We start from the raw sequence: 20,105 nt of genomic DNA, 5'->3' as shown, positions 1-20,105 counted from the left end.
ACAGCCTCCGGGATCGCGCTTTGGCCGTCGTATTTTGTTTATCATCGCGATTTGGAGTCACTACCTTCTTGTAAGTCGATAGTCCGGCTCGTTTTTTGGCTCGATGCACGGTTGTAGACGATACACCCAGCTTATTTGCGGCATCTCGGAGAGAGAGGTTAGGGTTTCGCTTGAAACTACCGGCAACTCTCTTTGTCGTCTCAGCGGCTTCCGGTTTTCGATTTCCCCCCGATCCAGACTTCCTGGCTGTCGACAAACGTTCCCCAAACACTTTACTTACATTTGTAACGGTTGATTTGGCAACTTTTAGCGATTTTGCCAACTTTGCGTGCGAGTAGCTCGGATTTTTGCGATGCGCGAGCAAAATTTTGATACGCTGCTCTTCTTGCTTGGACGGCATTTTGACAACTGAAGAGTGAATTCCAAAATCAAAATAGGAGCAACATTCTACACACACACACCTTCAAAATGAGGGGTGTTCAGGTTTTTTAAATGCAAAATTGAAAGAAATACGTCAAGTTGATATTGACCAAATTTTGACCGTATCACCCTTTACTTCTGTCTCAGCTCGTTGACTAAGGTTTCTTGGTTGAGGTGGTGGTATTTGACATGATACTGGGTGATGATCAATGTGGTCACATGGTGGTCACGGGGTAAAATTATCGGGTTCTTCGCTTCGTCGGTAATGAAGCGGCAGCAAGATGTGCGTCCGCGCATACGCAAGATCCCGCTATCTTTGATGAACGGAGATGATTTAATCAGCGGGCTGCTTCGTGGTAACGGCTTTCCTTGAAATATGGTAGCAATCTCCTCAGCGAAAGTATCCTGTTTGGGCTTGGCGTATAACACTCTCTTTGGCTGCACGTATCTCCTCCATATACAGTGAACCAGTGCGACTAGGTTGATGCATGATCCTACGGCGACAGTTGATCAGGAAGCGGAAGAGGAGTCCGACTACGTTGACTAGACGTTTCCAGCTGGAATAATCGGTGCGACCAGATGGGATCGCAGTTCTTCTTGCGTTCACTTGTTCACTTTCGTTTGCTGTGGCCAATCAGCTTCACTTCGCCGGAGAAATTTGGGACCGTTGAACCACCTGCTACCAACACTCAAGTCCGGTCGCCCCTGCCACTTGGTGGCGTCGTTTGCAACATTTTTCTTCGTGGGTACCCAGCGCCACTCAGTTGCTTCCGTAGTATCGAGGAGCTCACTAACTCGGTGCGCCGCGAACGGTGTTAACCTACGGTGGTCCGAGTTGATCCAACACAGTACATCTCGGGAATCGGTCCACCAGCAGCGTCGTGTTACTCTGATGGTCAAGGATTCTGCGATGGTTTGTGCTTGCCTTGCACCGAGAACTGCGGCTTGCAGCTCCAGCCTGGAGATCGACTGAAATTTCAAAGGAGCGACGAGAGTACATTCCACCTCTTTGCCGTCGGAGAATTGAAGATACGAAACGGCAGCGAATCCATTTTCACTGGCGTCGACAAACGTATGCAGCTCTGTTACGCGGTCGGGGAACTCCTGAACGTGATAACATCGAGGTATATGTACGCTTTCGACTTCAGGTAGCACACGCAACCAGGTTTGCCACTTCGAAAACAATTCGTCGTTGGGCTCCTGAGCGCCATATTTCCTGCACATAAGTATTAAGGCCGTTCTGGGTTTGACCGAATATTTATGGAATTTAATTCAACCATCAAATTTAATTAGACTGGGTCTTTGAAACGAAGGGATTATAAATTTGACCAATTAGAAAAAAATCTGAAATACCAAGTTTGATGGAAAGAACAAGCTGTAAAAACATACAATTTCGAGAACTACTAAACTGATGTAAAATTTGAAATTTTCGGCCTGAGGCCTACTGTACGACATTTAAGGGGCGAGACGATTCAGAAAACATCGGGCTTGTTTAAATCGCAATTTCAATAAATGGATGAAACGTGGCCATCTCGTTCCGTTTTTCACAATTATATAATTATTTGGTCGTTGGAAGTATCTATTCTAGAAAGGTTAAGTGATGCTCCATTTTCCTCTGACGGTTGGGACCAAACTTGACTTCATTCGGCATCGATTCCTTGACGCCAATCGTGTCTGATGACCGTTAAAATTGTGTGGCTACGAGGTCAGTTCCTGCAATATACCATGCGTCTCCATCAGTCCTACTTTACCTACCTAAACATTTATGAGTGCACTATGATGTAGACGTGGCGTGGTTTGCAAAATTATGACATTCTCGCGATCTATTTTCAAAATCTTACCAAAGTCGTTTCCTTAGCACATGCCATCACTACTTAATGTTGATGCCATAATTCTTAGCTTTCCCCTTTAATAGTGATATCACAAGAGACTTATGTATGTCCAACAATACAATGCTTCCTTACAATTGTCTACCAGTTCTAATCCAACCCGTAGCTGTCCCACCCCCTTCGGCAATGAAACTCTTCATGGCGACCATCCCACATCAAACACTATTGCTGTCCACTTTTTGTTTTCGCCACTCAATGGTCTCTACTCGAGTAAAACTTTGCATCCTTTCTTATTCGTATGTAAGTAGGTGCCTATACCTTTGGCAACTTGATTTTTCTTTTTGCTTTGTATTCAGTCTTTTTCTTTTGCATTTTACCAAGTCCTCGCCGCACGAACACCCACTCGAATTTAGTACCTTTTACGATGACTTCCCTTTCCATATTGCCTCGTTCCGTTTTAGCATCTCTGCCACTTTACCGTATTTCCTCGGAATATCGGCGAAGAAATTTTCCACTCTCAAGGTATTGTAGGTGTATTTCCATCGAACTTATGAGCGGCCGCATATATTTTTTTTTTTTCGCCACCACGTTACGATGCGAAACTTTGTCGTTTGCTTCTTTCCGGTTCGTTGCCGTTGATTGATCAAACTTTTTGCTTATCGGTTAGCATTGAGTGATTTTTTTGTGTGTGCAGAAATCCATTCCATTTTATTTGCATCCCCTAAATGTGAATATACACCGGTTTATCGGTCGTTGGAAGATGGGGTTCGGTGGTTGAAGCAAATTTTTTTTTCTTTGCTGAGGACCACAATCCTTCTCCATTTTTAGAACAGAATTAAGGAGGACAATCATATTACTCGTGAAATTTTAATGTTTGATTTGTGCAAATGTGGGATCGTTCCGGTAGGATATGAGCTATTTTTAAATACGACAACCCAGCCTAGTTCACCTATTGGTTCTAAGTGTCTTTCTCAAGTACATTTGTAGAGAAAGCACATTGATTGTTTGTTCATATCTCCTTAACCCAGGGTGGGCAGTGATCCGGGAAAACCGATAATTCGATGGTGTAAAAATCAATAAACCTATTGCCACTTAAATGGTAGGTTGTAATTAATTTGTTTTATTGGTGTAGTTTAATATTACGATTAATGTTTTTTTTTCTACACCACTCAGCTACTTTTTATTACTTTTCAATTGGTTTTTACTAAAAATACTCAGAGGGAGAGATGGGCGGAGAAAACAAAATACAATTCGGCAGCAGGGATTTGTATCTAAATTATCTTGCAACCCTTGCTAAAACTTAGCATTTCACATGACTTTTACTTTTGATTCGATTTACGTGTAAATTAATAATTGATTGCATCGCAATATTTTGCACATTTTTTGGTGCCATTAATTAACAAACTACGATCAATTAATCAATAGAGCTAGAATATTGCTTTTGATTCCAAAAACTAGTTGAATTTGAGAAGCACACGAAACATAAAGGTGATTGAATTTCTGTTCGATTGCAATACTCTCAAATTTAATCTAGTAAGAATAAGAAATCCTCGGAAAAAATCTAATGCGAATGTTCGTTTGTTTCAGATTTTGACAGTTCATTTGGCTCAAAACATTCTCTCCGCTCATCTCTCCTTCTAGTATTTCTAGTTTTTACTAGAGAGGGTCTATTTAAGAGATGAACCAGCCAGTCCGGTTTTGAGCCAAACGAACTGTCAAAGCCAGAGTGAATCGAGCAGCGCCTATCTTGATTGCATTGGCATTGTTGCTAGAAGAAAATAGAACAACATACGCCCTCTAGTTAGTGTCAAAAAGCACAGTGAAGGATACATTTATTCATACAAACAGGCCGCCATTACCGAGCATGGAAAGCTGGATAACCATAATACCCCAGACAGACTATGGCTTATATCATGTAATATGGTTGTGAGTGGTTTCATTCTTGAGCACACCAAATGCTATATCTCTAGTGACCAACATGGCTTCATGCCTGGACGATCGGTTACCACAAATCTTCTAGATTTTACCACGACATGTTTTGAGCAACTGGAAAATGGGGCACAAATAGACGTCATCTACACTGATCTAAAAGCAGCGTTTGATACGATCAACCATGACATTATGTTGGCAAAGCTATCCAAACTCGGTGCGTCGGACCGTTTGACTTCGTGGTTGTGCTCCTACTTGACTGACAGGTCTCTGCGAGTGAAACTCGATTCCAGTACTTCCTCGTATTTCACGAACTCGTCAGGTGTACCACAGGGTAGCAATCTTGGCCCGTTGCTGTTTGTGTTGTACATCAACGACGCACTTCTTCTACTTGGAGATGGCTGTAAGCTTGCGTATGCCGATGACCTAAAGCTGTACTTCGTGGTGCGGACTGCTGAGGATTGCATTCGTCTTCAATCGGTATTGGATCTGTTCGTTGATTGGTGTCGTCGGAATAAGCTTACCCTAAGCATTCCTAAATGTATGGTAATGTCGTATTACCGCATCAGGCAGCCGATTGTTTTTGACTATGCCATCAACGGTGTGGTTCTTCAAAGAACCGACCAGTTCAGCGATCTTGGTGTTCTACTGGACCATAAGTTGACGTTCAACCTCCACCGCTCTGCTCTGATCACAAAGGCGAATCGCCAGCTAGGTTTTGTGTCGAAAATATCGAAGGACTTCATTGACCCACACTGCCTGAAAGCTCTCTATTGCTCACTTGTGCGACCAATCCTGGAAAATGCCTTCTTGGTCTAGTTTCCTCATCAGTTGACTTGGAGCTTGAGGATCGAAAGTGTTCAGCGCAAGTTTATCAGGATAGCATTACGTAATCTACCATGGCGTGATCCGCAAAATCTCCCGCCGTATTCTGATCGCTGCAATCTGCTGAGCTTGGATACTCTGGAATGCCGACGGAAAAATCAGCAAGCAGTTTTTGTTGCCAAGCTATTGAATGGTGAGGTCGACTGCTCGAGGCTTCTCTCGCTGTTGGATATCCGAGTACCACCGAGAACATTACGAAGTGGTACCCTACTAGAGGCCGGAAATGGATGCCAGACGTCATTTTGGAATCCAAGATGGCGGCCATAGGGTCAAGAAAAACTGTCAAATACCCTATAATACGGGTATTTCCAGAGAGAGAACGACGTGTAGAGGCCAGAAATCGATGCCAGACGCCATTTTGGAATCCAAGATGGCGACCATCGGGTCAAGAAAAACTGTCAAATACCCTACAATATGGGTATTTCTGGATAAGGAACGACGTGTAGGGACCGAAAATCGATGTCAGACGCCATTTTGGAATCCAAGATGGTTGCCATCGTTTCAAGAAAAACTGTAAAATACCCAACAACATGGGTATTTTCGGATAGGAGATGACGTGTAGAGACCGGAAATCGATGTCAGATGCCATTTTGGAATCCAAGATGGCAACCATAGGTTCAAGAAAAACTGTCAAATACCCTACAATATGGATATTTTTGGAAGGAAATAGATGCCAGACGACATTTTGGGATCCAAGATGGTGGCCATCAGTTTAAGAAAAACTGTCAAATACACTACAATGTGGGAATTTCCGAAAATGGACGACGTGTAGAGGCCAGATATAGATTCCAGACGCTATTTTGGAATCCAATATGGCGGCAACATGTTTTCCATGGTCACTAGAGTGTTTACAGGTATACGAATAGCAATGTTTGCATAGGTATAACTTTTTTGTTTAATCATAAAATTGGTTGAAATTTTCACAGTGAGTAGAAAAATGTTCGAAATTATGGTCTACTAAAAATTGGAAAAAATTGGCCAAGTGGTTCCGGTTTTATTCCGAGTTTCCGAGAGACCATCGGGGCGAGAAAAGGTACCAGTCGTCTACAACAAGGTGGTGCTGAAAATCCACAGCAACAGGCATCTATGGGTAGTGCTGATTAATATTTTAACAAAATCAACCCATAACCTGGTTCTTAATACTGAGCGTCCACCGGAAGGCCTTCCGATGACCTGGATCAACTTTAATCTGGATTATTATGTATTTTTGATCAAAGTAGGCCTTGATTATTCTCTGCAACTATATGAAATGTAGTAAATTAATGATTTTAGATATATAAGCGTTTCAATGGCTCCAAGTGGTCACCAGGTGATCCGCCGGAAGATCCGAAACATCCGTAAAATTCAGTGATACATAAATTCGATCAAAGTAGGCCTTGATTTTCTCTGCAACAATGAGAAATGTTGTAAAATAGTGATTTTTGATATGTTAGCTGTTCAATGGCTCCGAGTTATCACCAGATGGTCCGCTGGTAGATATGGAACATCCGTAAAATTAATTGCTGTGTAAATTTGATCAAAGTAGGCCTTGATTTTCGTCCGCAATTATATGGAATACAGTAAAATTGTGATTTCTGAAATATTAGCTGGTCATTGGCTCCGAATGGTCACCAGATGAGCCACCGAAAGATCTGGAACATCCGTAAAATTGGTTGCTAAGTAAATTTCATCAAAGTATGCCTTGATTTTTAATTGCAACTGTATATAATGTAGTAATAATATGATTTTTTTTATATATTAGCTGTTCACTGGCTCCAAGTGGCTCGCCGAAAGATCCGGAACATCCGTAAAATGTATTGCTGCGCAAATTTGATTAAAGTAGGCCTGTAGTAAAATGGTGATTTTTGTTATATTAGTGGTTCAATTGTTCCGAGTGGTCACGACATAACCCGCTGGAAGATCCGGAAAATCTGATAAATTTATTGCTGTGTAAATTTGATCAAAGTAGGCTTTGATTTTACTCTGCAACTATGTGAAGTGTAGTAAAATGGTAATTTTAGATACATTAGCTGTTCAATGGCTCTGAGTAGTCACCAGATGGTCCGTGAGAAGATCCGGAACATCCGTAAAATTGATTTATGCGTAAATTTTATCAAAGCAGACAACAACAACAACTGCAACCATCTTGGATTCCAAAATGGCGTCTGACATCGATTTCCGGCCTCTACACGTCGTTCCCTCTCCGGAAATACCCATATTGTAGGATATTTGACAGTTTTTCTTGACCCGATGGTCGCCATCTTGGATTCCAAAATGACGTCTGGCAACGATTTCCGGCCTCTACACGTCATCCCCTTTCCAAAAATATCCATATTGTTGGGTATTTGACAGTTTTTCTTGAACCGATGGCCGCCATCTTGGATCCAAAATGGCATCTGACATCGATTTCCGGCCTCTACACGTCATCCTTTTTCCGGTTCCTGTTCTCACATTGCACAGCAACATCTTATATGGACATGCTTTGGAGTCATATATTATAGGAATTGCACATGCACACTAGCGCTGTGTATTGAGAGAGTTCTGAACTAATATGGCCACCATCCAAAAGGACTTGATCACCTGTCCAACTTTGCTGAAAACAGCAACTTTCTATATGGCCAGGCTCTAGAGATACAGTTTATATAGGAATTGCACATGCACACTAGCACTGCGTAGTGAGAGAGTTCTGAACTAATATGGCCACCATCCAAAAGGACTTGATCACCTGTCCAACTTTGCTGAAAACAGCAACTTTCTATATGGCCAGGCTCTCGAGATACAGTTTATATAGGAATTGCACATGCACACTAGCGCTGCGTAGTGAGAGAGTTCTGAACTAATATAGCCACCATCTGAAAGGACTTGGTCACCTGAACAACTTTGCTCAAGACAGTAACTTTCTATATGGTCAGGATCACGAAATATTCTATGTTGGAAATATGATCCATATATTCTAGCGCCCGTCATAAGTAACATAAAAGTGAATCGCAGGGTAATCTTGCATTTCCAAATGGTGGTGGACATCAATTTTCGACAGTTTTTCTTAAATCGATGGCCACCATCTTGGATTTCATAATGGCGGCAAACATCGATTTTCGATCTCTATACGTCATCCTCATTCCGAAAATTCACATATTATAGGGTATTTGATTAGCCTTGTTTTAAATGGGGAATTTTCAGTGACGAGAACTGATGATGATGATCTGAGATTATCGCTATTTCATATGATCATGATCTGTTACACAAATGATAATCGCATTATCGTTTCCAGAACTGTCCATTGTGATTTATGGATTTGTACTAATCATGAGTGTAACCAAAATGAGAATGCCATTATCTTTATCTGAATCGTTGATTTTGATTCCCTGGCCTCTACACGTCGTCCCCTTTCCAAAAATATCCATATTGTAGGGTATTTGACAGTTTTTCTTGAACCGATGGCCGCCATCTTGGATTTCAAAATGGCATCTGACATCGATTTCTGGCCTCTACACGTCATCCCTTTTCCTGTTCCTGTTCTCACATTGCACAGCAACATCTTATATGGACAAGCTTTGGAGACATAACATATTAAGAAGTTCATGTGTACACTAGCGCCGCGTAGTGTGAGAGTTCTGAAATAATATGACGATCATCCGAAAGGACTTAATCATCTGAACAACTTTGCTGAAGACAGTAACCTTCTATATGGCCAGGTTCTCGAGATACATATAAACAGGAAATTTACTTGCTCACTAGCACCGCGTAGTGAGCGTGTTTTGAACTAATATGACCATCATCCGAAAGGACTTGCTCACCTGCACAACTTTGCTGAAGACAGTAACCTTCTATATGTCCAGGTTCTCGAGATACAGCTTATACAGGAAATTCACTTGCACACTAGCGCCGCGTAGTGAGCGTGTTCTGAACTAATATGAACATCATCCGAAAGGACTTGCTCACCTGCACAACTTTGCTGAAAACAGCAACTTTCTATATGGCCAGGCTCTCGAGATACAGTTTATATAGGAATTGCACATGCACACTAGCGCTGCGTAGTGAGAGAGTTCTGAACTAATATGGCCACCATCCAAAAGGACTTGACCACCTGCCCAACTTTGCTGGAGACAGTTACTTTCTATATGGTCAGGATCACGAAATATTCTATGTTGGAATTATGATCCATATATTATAGCGCCCGTCATAAGTAACATAAAAGTGAAGCGCCTCTAGTGGCGTAGTTCCCAATTTAACCTGAATCCAATGGCACAGGCTTGTTGGTCTAACCCAGTACAGCAACTTTGTCCAAGACAGTATAGCTTTATGTATTGAAACAAATGAGATAATCCACTACAGCCCCCATTAGTGAAAATCCCATAAGCTGTGGGTATCCTTATTCGCGGATAGCTCGGCAATAAGGATCCGGCAATAAGAGATACCGGCAATAAGGAATCCGGCAATAAGGATTCCGGACTGTATGTGTGTCATCCCGATTCCAAAAATATCCGTATTGTAGGGTATTTTACCTCCAGAACAACTTTTCCGAAGACAGCAAGTTCCTAGATTTTGAGATACATTACAAAGTGATTGTTATCATATCAGTAGATCATCGTTTTTGTTGCTGATCATGATGTGTAACACAAATGATAATCCATGATCTTACTGTACACTGATCATGATTCCGATAACTAGTATTTTTATCGTCGGTAAGCATCGGAAGATAGCATTTTCTTGATTCCCTGCTCATTGCAAGCCAGCTTATATTACATGATATAAGCCATAGTCTGTCCGTGGTATAAGCTTTATAGAGCTAGGACATGATATCCCGATCAGAAGGGCATAACAAAATTATAACACAATTATATTAATGGTTGATATTTATATCAACGTGTGTTATATTTTGATATATTAGTGAAAAGGGGTTTGTGCGAAGTTTCTCATCATATCAGAATTATAACAAAGTCAGTTTTAATTACTATCAATACATAAAATATGTATTAATGATTCCAAAATATAAGTTTATTTACTATTTTCTGTTTCTAAATGGCGATCATTAGAGGCATCCTGTGCATAAATAGTAAGAAATGATAAAATTTTCGAATGATTGTTGAAAATAAAAAGACTGTTTAAATCATAAACGGCTTATATCGCGATTCCCGACCAGAAGGAAGTATCAGAAATAATATTTGTGAGAACATTTTATGGGAAGTTCCGTGCTTATTGATGGCAGTGTCGATATTTTTTTTTTTTAATTATAAAAATCGAGAAGATCAGAGAACTTCAATGCTGATGTTACAATAAATTCAAGAAAATTGTGAGAGTGCTCAAAAAATTTCGTAATCTTCAAGAAAGTCTAGAAACCTTCAAATATATCTAATCAATATTCCGGTAGTCTCATCATAATCAGGGAAGTTCCAAGTATTTCAAAGATGATCAGAGTACTCCAAAACAGCCCGAGGAAATATGGAATATTCCTAAGTACATTTCAGAAATGTTCCAAAAATTTCAGGGGCATTGCGGGGTCTTCAGGGATGTTTTATGACCGTATGGAAAATTTTCTGGATCATTAGAATATCCCCCAAGAGCTCTTTCTTCCGGAATTATGTCCTTGTTTCTTTCGACAGTTCCGTAAGCGCTCTGGCTTCCGACTTTCTCCAGATTTTTTTTTCAATCTACCTTAGGAAGTTTCTGCCAGCGTCTCCAAGAAGTTTGGTCCGTCTTCTCCAGGAAGTGATGAAACTTTGCATAACTATTTGTTATAGTTAGTCATTCACATTTGAGCTTAAATTCAATAATCTTTTTCTATGGTGTTCATTTGGAATGCACATTGTCTCTAGGAGCTAAACGGAGCCGATGAATTAATTTTTTTATATGTACATTAAGGTGGATTGAGTTTTTCATTTTTCATCTTCTGCATCGCTTCGCACTTGTATAGATCATTCCAATGCTTTTGCCGTTGTGGGCATCAGAAAAGATAAGGTTCGGTTTCGTTTTCGGACACCGGGGTAGCCCCGTCCATTTTCATCGCCTCTATTCCTTCCTATGTTTCCTGGCTGCTGTTGTCCGACGATGCACCTCCTTGTCCACGCCCAATGCAACAGGAAATTCCGGTTTTTGCTATCACCAACGTTAGATCGGGCCTTATTACGGGTGTCACTTGACGGTGAAAACGAAGTGAAGTGATCAGTTGTCACTCACGGTGATGTGATTGCCGTGTAAATCATATGGGAATCACTTCACCGTGAGTGATAAGTTGTCACTTCACCGTGAAGTGACATCGGTAATAAGCGCCATCACCATCTGGTCCTTCTGGTGGCAGATCGTAATCTCGCACGCACGTTTTGCACGTTGCCCCTGGGATGCGATATCCGTACCTGCACTGTCATTCTATTAGCATATTGGAAAGTTTGTTGTTCCGGGTTATGCACCATACTTGCTTCAGATTTAAACTTTATCAAGATCTTTTTTTTAAGCCTTATTATGGTGATTTTTAGCCAACTGGCTAGTTCAACTCCGCCTTATGAAGATCGCCTTCTCCTCAGGAATTCGATGTGAGGCGTATATGTCACATTTTAATTTATTTTTAAACGAGTTGATTTAACATCATAGGGTAAACGCTCCTATAGTTGCGGTACGTTAGAAGCGTTAGGTTCCTATAGTTGTATATTGAGTCTCCATGCGCAACTATAGGAACCTAACGCTTCTAACGTACCGCAACTATAGGAGCGTTTCCCCTATAGGTAAGTCGTAAATTTGCATTCTATACGATTTAACTTAAACATAATGCGATGTATGCAAGCAGGGTTGCTTCCACTCACTTGCTATAAAAAAATGTTTCCGGAATAATGAAATCATTAGATGATATAATGATATGTTGTACTTGCAAGTAACAAGAAGAAAGTGAAAAGTGTGTGTTTGACTCATAAAAGCTGAAAGCAATATTGACAGGTTTTATGTGTCTAATACATACTTCACGACCCCTTTCTTTTAACCTTCATGTACTAATAACCATTATAACATCTAATGATTTCATAATTCCGAAAAACAATTTTTTTTATAGCAAGTGAGTGGAAGCAACCCTGTGCAAGGATGTATGTCATTCTTATATGCGATGTTGACTTAAACTGTAGCAATTTACGATACTTTCTGCTAATTGTTATACGACTCCTGGTTGTCTGGGCAGTCACGCTTACCACCACACCACCGGCGCCGCTAGTTGACTGCTTATTACAAATATAATGAAACCAGCTGACCGTTTCCTAAACACTGAATGAAGGTGCATGCCGACATTATTGAATTGAAACTTGTTTTTATTTTTCGATTGATTCGGTAGCCTTTCAGTTTACGAACGAGAAAGGTAAACAGGAAATCGGAGCGAACAATCAGCATGGGTGAGAATGATGGCTAAAAGTTTTTCAGTGTTCGTTTGATTGGATTTGCCATTGAGGTATTAAGGTGGCTTCTTTAGAATCCATTTGGAAATGGAAACTCGGCTACCCATGGGAGTGTTGTAAATTATTTACAATCTGGTAGCCGGTGCTTTTCGATATCGATAAGAAACCGATTTGAGATCCAACGATTTAAATTTTTGTGAATTAATTGGAGATTCAGGTAACATGTAACAAGTTCAAACGCCATGTTTGAAATGCAGTTTATTTCTGGATTTTAGAGGAACGATTGAGCCGCCAGCACTAAATTAAAGTTCGGAAGTCTGACTTCCGAGTTCCAAACCTTCGGAAGTCAGTTTTTTTCGACTTCTATTGGATGGTTTTTCTGAAATTTTTTTTGGCTTCCCCTGGAAATGGCTACTCCTGGAATTTGCTTCCAAATTCCGAAACTATTCTGGCTAATTCAAACATTCCCCGGACATTTCCGCTGACTTCTCTCGGAAAGTAAATTTTACGTTCTTAGTCCAAAAGTGTGCAACTGTGTACTGGAGAACAATGTACAACGCGACGCGCCGAAAGCACTGTTGCTGCTGATGACGACCAGACACCATCACTCACCACGCGCGGTGATTGAATATGCACCGATCGGTAAGACCGGATGGAATTCTATTTTGAAATCTGTGTTCGGGAAAGCGCTTTTCGCAGGCAATCGGTAATAATTTTAATTATCATAACACAGTTGCACCTGTGACCTTTTGGAAATGGATAAAGTCTTGATTTGAATAGATTCGTAGAAAAATTTCCTATCGATTGGCGTATTAAGAATTAAAATCCATCATTTCTGGATCAAAATCAGACCACTTTAATGCCGCGACCGACTTTGTTACTTTGTTTTTTTTTTTTTAATTGCACCCCAAATGTTGCCTTAAAAATACATAGATTGATGACCTTGACGAATGTCCAGAAAATACTTGTATAGTGGTCCTGAAAATACACAGACATAGACATAGCGACTCACGAAGAGCTACTGAATCCGATCAGTAGCGGTGCGGCTTCTTCGGTGAATGGACGCTCATGTGGGCTGCAGCTCACTGCTTGCGGGCAGCCTTTCATTGTGTACTGGAGAACTATGTTCAACGCCACGCGCCGAAAGCACTGCTGCTGCTGCTGCTGCTGCTGATGACGACCGACCGGACACCACCACACACGGTGATTGATTAAGTACCGTTCGGCGTCACCGGATGGAATTCGACTTTCAAATCTGGGAAAGCGCTTTTTGCAGGCAATCGGTGATAATTTTGATCACCATTGCAACAGTTGGACATTTGTGTAAGTTTCAATAGTGACCTTTTGAAAATTGATAAAGTGTTCATCTTAGCAGATTCGTTGAAAAATTTCCAATCGATTGGCTTGTTTAGAATTAAAATGCTTCCGCTATTGACAGAATTATAAGTGGTCAAAACCTGACCACTTTTCGTAACGCGGTTGATTTTGTTTTTTTTTTTTAATTGCACCCTCAATATATTGCCGAAAGACGTAATCCTGCGTCCAAATGCGCACGTTAATAAAACGTCGATTTTGCCAAAACAGCCAAACTTTTTTTTGTATAAAAAAAAGCTGAAGTAATGCCCTAAAATTTGGTGAAGAGTGTAGGCTGGATATTGCTTCAAAAAATTCAATTTTTTTAATTTTTTTATTGTTTTTTTTAAATATAACGAAATTGCATATTTTTTAGAAAAATAATAATTTATTTAGATTTTACGCATAATTTTTGATAAATTTGTTTACATAAAGTTTTTTCCCAAGTCCAGCCGAATTTAAAAAATAATAATTATGAGTTTTTAAAATGTTAGTCGTGATGTCCAGCAACAAAATGTGTTTTCCATGATAGTATTTAATAATACACAATTCATTTTCAGATATGGCGCCTGTCAGACTTGCCCGTTTGCATCTAGGCGCAGGAAGAGGAACAAGTTTATCAGATTTCTCTAGATATCTTTGTTTGGAGGCGAACCAGCCTAAGGCTGAAAGCCTCATAAATAAAGCTAAATAATAATAATAGATATCTTTGTATCAAGTTCAAATTCAAATCATGCAATAACACCGATAATGACCGAATGCATCAGAATCCTAGGATCAACCACTTCAAACTCAGGGCTGGTAGCAGGTCACTTCTTAGTGACTTGGTCACTATTTTCAAGCCAGTCACTAAAAAGTCTCTTTTTTCATCAAAAGGTCACTAAAGTCACTATTCCTTAAAATTTAGTCACTAAAGTCACTTTTTTTACCACCGATGTTGAGAGTAAAAAAAAAACTTCAAAAACTCACATAAAATCACAGATTGATTTGGTAAAACGGTGTGTTAGAAAGGTTGATGTGAATTCATTAAAAATGCGTGTAAATTCTGACGGACCAGAAAAGTTGCGAACAGACGAAAATGTTAACTGTAAAATTGATGTTGACGAAATCACTAATATTTTTATTTGTTTGATCTCGAATTGGTTATAGACCTATCACAAACTGTAAGAGGTTTCGCAGGTTGCAATTTTCTCAATTTGGTTGTGTTAGAGATCTTGAATTTTCAGGCCCAAAAAAATGGTCCAAAACCAAGGGGTAGGTCACTCCGCACACCAATCCTGGGTCATCTTTTTTGTCAGTGTGCCACAGATGTGCCGATTGTGCTGGTCATAGAGCAAGCTGCGATTGTTTGTAAAATACCCATCCCGGCAAACCGGTATTTCTGACACCTTGAATGTTTTGTTTGAAATCGCAGGGATAAATCGGGTTGAGGATGACGCGGGAAGTGGCGGGTGTGCGAAATTTTGGTGTTTTGTGTTCATAGGATAATAAAAGTTCTGTGTTTTACAGTTTTATAATGCCCTCAAAGGCAGAACGGAGACCTAGTCTTTCGTGATGTGAAAAGCGGTCGGAAAGAGTTGGAACCGGTGAGGAATATGGGTCAAGATCGACTATAGAGGATGATGAATAGACTTCTGTAGTTTGTTTGGTGTGAGTTGCAGCATTATTTGAATTAAGGGCACAGACAAACAGACATAACACATTGAATATTTCTCACTGTAAAACATCGTCGCTAAAACATTACCGCCATCTGTTGAATACACAGTGGTGGGTAGTACGCTGAATAGATGGCGGTAGTGTGTAAACGTCAAACGCAAGGGAATTGACTATGCGCGCCACAGGTGGCGGTACTACCAACTAGGATACTTTTAAATCGACCGTTAAATGCTTGTTCGATGAACAACTTGCGAGTGTTATGTCTGTTTGTCTGTGTTAAGGGTATTAATGAGGTCTGAATAACTGCCTCTGTCTCTTGAGCCCACTCTAGAACCTACATTTCGTATTTAGATCTATATTTTAACTGCTGGTCTGAGTTCCTCTGGTATATTCAATTAGAGGATGTTACAGTTGTCTAGTAGTGCTCCCATTTTATTTAAAATGATCCAGTGCCTACGGAATTGTGCCGATGGATGTGCCCAAGCTGTGCCGAATCTAATTTTGGCACAATGTGCTGAGTGACTTACCCCCTTGTCCAAAACTCTAAAATGCATCCCTAAATCCCTAATTTTACACGATCGAGATTTTTAGACCTAGGCGCATTCAAATTTTGTTTTATGTCCGTGAACTTTCCACCTGGGATAATTTTCTTCGTTCCACAGTAATGAGAGGCTTTTGAAAACTGCGATCTAGAAAAGTTGTCTATGTCCCACAGTTATGAGTTTGTTTCCTTGTGTTACAGAAGATTCTCTTCTTGGAAGGAATGAAGACGACCACTGCATTATAGCGGCTACAAATAGGAGAACGATTTTTTTTAACTAAAATACTAATCGCTTATCGCATCGCTTCATCAATATCCTAGATATTTAAAATTGACTGTCTTAATAAAATTGTCAAAATTTGTCTAAATCTTTGAATTTGAACATTTTTCTCTGTGCCTCTATTTTGCGATCTAATCATCAATGTGTGCTTTCGATGCTTATATCAACTTAGTAAATAGTTTGTTTAAAAAAATGCTTATTCAATTCATATTTATTTTTTGAGGATAATGGGATCCATAAACCGTTTGTTTTATTTTTTAGAAACATGAAAAATGCGGGTTTGTGAGTTTATAAAATTTCTCGAAGTGGCAATCGAAATCAATGGAAGATTGAAACCATATCTTTCTGACCAATAAATGTCACTATTGGTCACTTTTTTATTGTTTGAAAGTCACTATTTGGTCACTATTTTCGTTATTTTAGTCACTAAAGTCACTACTATTAAATCACATACTCACTACCAGCCCTGAAACTAGATAACAGCGATTAAAACATTAGGAATGACGTAGATGAAAAATAACTAGAGGAAGGCGTGATCAGAGATTTTAAACCTCAAAAAAATCCCGATGGCGCCGACTGGGATTGAACCCAGACCCTTTGGAGTAAGAGGCAATCACGGTTACCACTAGACCACCAGCGCCGCAATACGATGTCTTCATGATCTTAGGTTTATAAAAAAAATACTTGATTTAGATTTTTTTTAAATATGGGATTGAGAAAAAAATTCAAAAATGTAAAATTTTGGAAAATTTACAAGATTCTTTATTTAAAAAAAAACACATTATTTAGCTATTGGAAAATTGTCATGGCTCTGCAATTTTTAAAATTGTTCAAGGATTCCACAATTTAAAAAAAATGTAAAAATGTAGCAGATAACCTATGGAATTTTTAGGAGAATTCAAAAGAAATTAAAATGTTAATTCAAGTGTAAAGACGTTGCTGTTGTTCATGTGGGTAAAGACCTGTAAAGACTATCATTTACATAATTACATTATTTCAAGATCACACCGTTCAGATGGCACTAGGACTCATAATTTGACAGAGGCTGGTAAAAGTTTTTTCTTTCGGCTTCCTAAGATGTCAAAATTCCACAGCCTACTAAGAATGAGATATTCTAAAATTTTGATCAATTTTGCGAAAAATCTTTATGTTTTTATCAGTATTTTACGTCTTAAATCCAGTCATGCATCATACATCAGTTCATTTTTATGAACTTTCCTAGCGAAATACCTTTCTCTTTTTGTTTTCCGAGAGTGTACTTTTTATTTGATCTTATAAGCATATTTCACATTAAATTTAATTTGGTACTTAAAACTAGGTCACTACATGAGATCTGTTATGATAATTTTGGTAAATATGTTTGTGATCATAAGGAAATTCAAAATAATTGTATCCTGTTGTAGTTTTATTTGTTCAAATGTTTTTCCAAGGTCGGGTGATATTTCTGAATCCTATTTAAGATTGATTAATGCTCTTTTCAGTAGCAAGCAAGGTATGGTAATATGGCAAGAATTAGATTTATATTGACGCCAAATTGCTAGTTTAAATATGGTTTTCAAATGGTTCTCAATGCGACCTTAATTCAATCTGTTTTGCTGTAAATCAATCTTGCAGGTATTTAAAAAATATACCCTTCAAAACCTTCGCAAGAGTGCGCAACCTAGGCAGATTTTGATCGAAACCCTGGGTGCAAGCAATAAAGGCAAAATTGCTTTGACCAGGGTTTTATGAATGTTTCTTTGTAGCTTCTTTGTAGTACACATCATGAAACCTAAAATGCTACTTGGGTTATATGCCTTAAATTTTACTATAATCCATTCACTACGAAAAACAAGTTACAATAAAATTGTTTTCACCACACTAAAGTATAGTAGGGGGAATGACGGCTTCGGCATGACAGACTATTTTCGGCAACCCAAATTGAAACACTATTTTCACTGGATTTTCTTACGAAAACACTTTGAATGCATGCAAACGATTCTTTATGCTTTCAGCTTCAATTTGACTATATTTTTACCACTGAGAAAAAGTAATCTAGCAAGGTTTTCTTGAAATGCAACCCACGCACTACAAATTGTAGCTGATTTCGAGTTGCCGATAATAGAACAGCAGATTTACATGCAGTTCAAATGGAACGGTTGCCGAAGAAAAACTGGTTGCCGACAATACTCGCTCTCACTAGAGAAGATTGGAGCTTTGTAAAAGCGTTTCAAAACATTTTTTGACAATTCTTTCGACTGAAATTGTTAGAGCAGCTGGCAGCAAAAGATTGTAAACAAACCAATACTGCATATGTGTGCGTTCCTTAGAGAAAAAGGCTATAGAAAGAAGGTCGCTGCTTAGGTTGCCGAGAATACGTAAATTCCCCTAATACAATTCAACATTGTCAAAAACATCCGCAATGTTTTACAAACTGCTTCCTCCTTATTTGAAAATTCTTGAAAGGACTTTCTGGAAACTCATGTACCTTAGCCACTAAAATTTTCCCGTCAATTCCAAATAGTAGACTGCGACACCTAATAAATTGAATCGAGAGCATCAACTAATGTTCTGCACTCCCGTGGGGATCTTCGAAGCGTCAGCTAATCCTTTTAATGGAATGTACAGCAACGTGGGTGGCAACGTTTATATCTAGATAGAGCTAATATAAGGGCCTAACAGCTTGTGTAAACAATTACTTCTATGAATTCCAGATACGCCCGTGCAAACCAACATAATGGTGATGTTGGTTTACATTGGCAAGTCTTGACTATCTAGAAATCATCAAAGGAAGTCATTGTTTACAAAAGCTGCTAGGCCCTTATTCTAGCTCCAGCTAGATATACGAGGAAGTACACATTTTACCGTATGCGTGAGAGTATTGATAAATTCTGTTTACTTTTCATTATCATGAACAACTTCGCGAGGGAGGATTGAATTTGCAAATTTTTCACATTTCATAGGCATTTGAAACAAAACAAAAAATGACTACACTTACGGTCCACAATCAGTCCAAGGACGAGTATGAAGAACAGGCTGCCGGAGGTGAACGTCTGCGCTGGTATCCTGATGGGTACGCTTCGTTGTCTGGATATTGCCATTTTGTTACTGCCTTTATAAATATTCAATTTTCCTTTCAAAATGTAAAACTTCCCTTGCTTCACTTTTGTTTAGCCACACAATGCTTCATTCGAACGACAACAAGCTTCTTTTCCACTAAATATTTTGATTAATGAAAATTATTCACAGCTAATAATCAAACAAACGCCCGCACTTGTAAAATCACCTTTCAAGCATAACATAATATTATCACGTTTGCCTCCACGGCTGCTCCAATTGGAAGACGTAGTAACTATTACTTTTTCTTTATCACTTTGTGCAAAATTTGCACCGTTTTTGAGGGGCGACCTCTTACCGGAGGTCGTTAAGCTGCAGAGAAAAACCAAAAGTGCGAATTTGCGATGAAAGTTGTCGATGACGACCTGCCGTACCGCCGTCTCGTGTCGCGCTTGCTGCAATGTCCCTAATCGTTCGAATTTTGCAACCAATCTGCGGGGAAAATTTTCTGCTTTTGGTTTTCATGTCTCACAACGTAGGCGGGCACGCATACAGCGGCAATCGAGCTCCCGCATATCCGCCGTGTGTGATTACTGACTACTCCCCAGTAGGGTAGATTTTGGGGCAAAAGGCTTCAAGCAGATCCTTGCCGAGTTGAGTGAGAGTTGAGAGCGGGTGGCCGTCATGTGACAACAGTCTCGGTTATCATTCACCCGTAGCAGCGCAGCCAACCAGTGGGACATTTACTTTTGGCATTGTGAAGAGGTGTTATCAACACTCACACTCCCGCAATAAGTCACCATGGGCGACCGCACAATCAGTTT

The 20,105-nt window shown here is 39.6% G+C and overlaps 1 protein-coding gene across 1 annotated transcript in view; it reads right to left on the bottom strand.

Moving 5' to 3' along the window:
* Positions 1-19,757, bottom strand: part of LOC135716700 (uncharacterized) — a 37,686-nt gene extending 17,929 nt beyond the window's left edge. The window contains exon 1 of the mRNA XM_065239006.1: positions 19,223-19,757. Coding sequence (XP_065095078.1) covers positions 19,223-19,325 — 103 coding nt within the window. The 5' untranslated portion in view covers positions 19,326-19,757. The remainder of the gene's footprint in view (positions 1-19,222) is intronic.
* Positions 19,758-20,105: the final 348 nt, after the last annotated feature.

This window comes from Ochlerotatus camptorhynchus, unplaced genomic scaffold (genome assembly GCF_037179485.1).
Source record: "Ochlerotatus camptorhynchus isolate MF236.1 unplaced genomic scaffold, CSIRO-AGI_Acam_v1.1 ptg000046l, whole genome shotgun sequence".
Lineage (NCBI taxonomy): Eukaryota > Metazoa > Arthropoda > Insecta > Diptera > Culicidae > Ochlerotatus > Ochlerotatus camptorhynchus.
The sequence above is the reverse complement of the archived record's forward strand: the minus strand, read 5'-3'. Positions and strand labels throughout refer to the sequence as shown.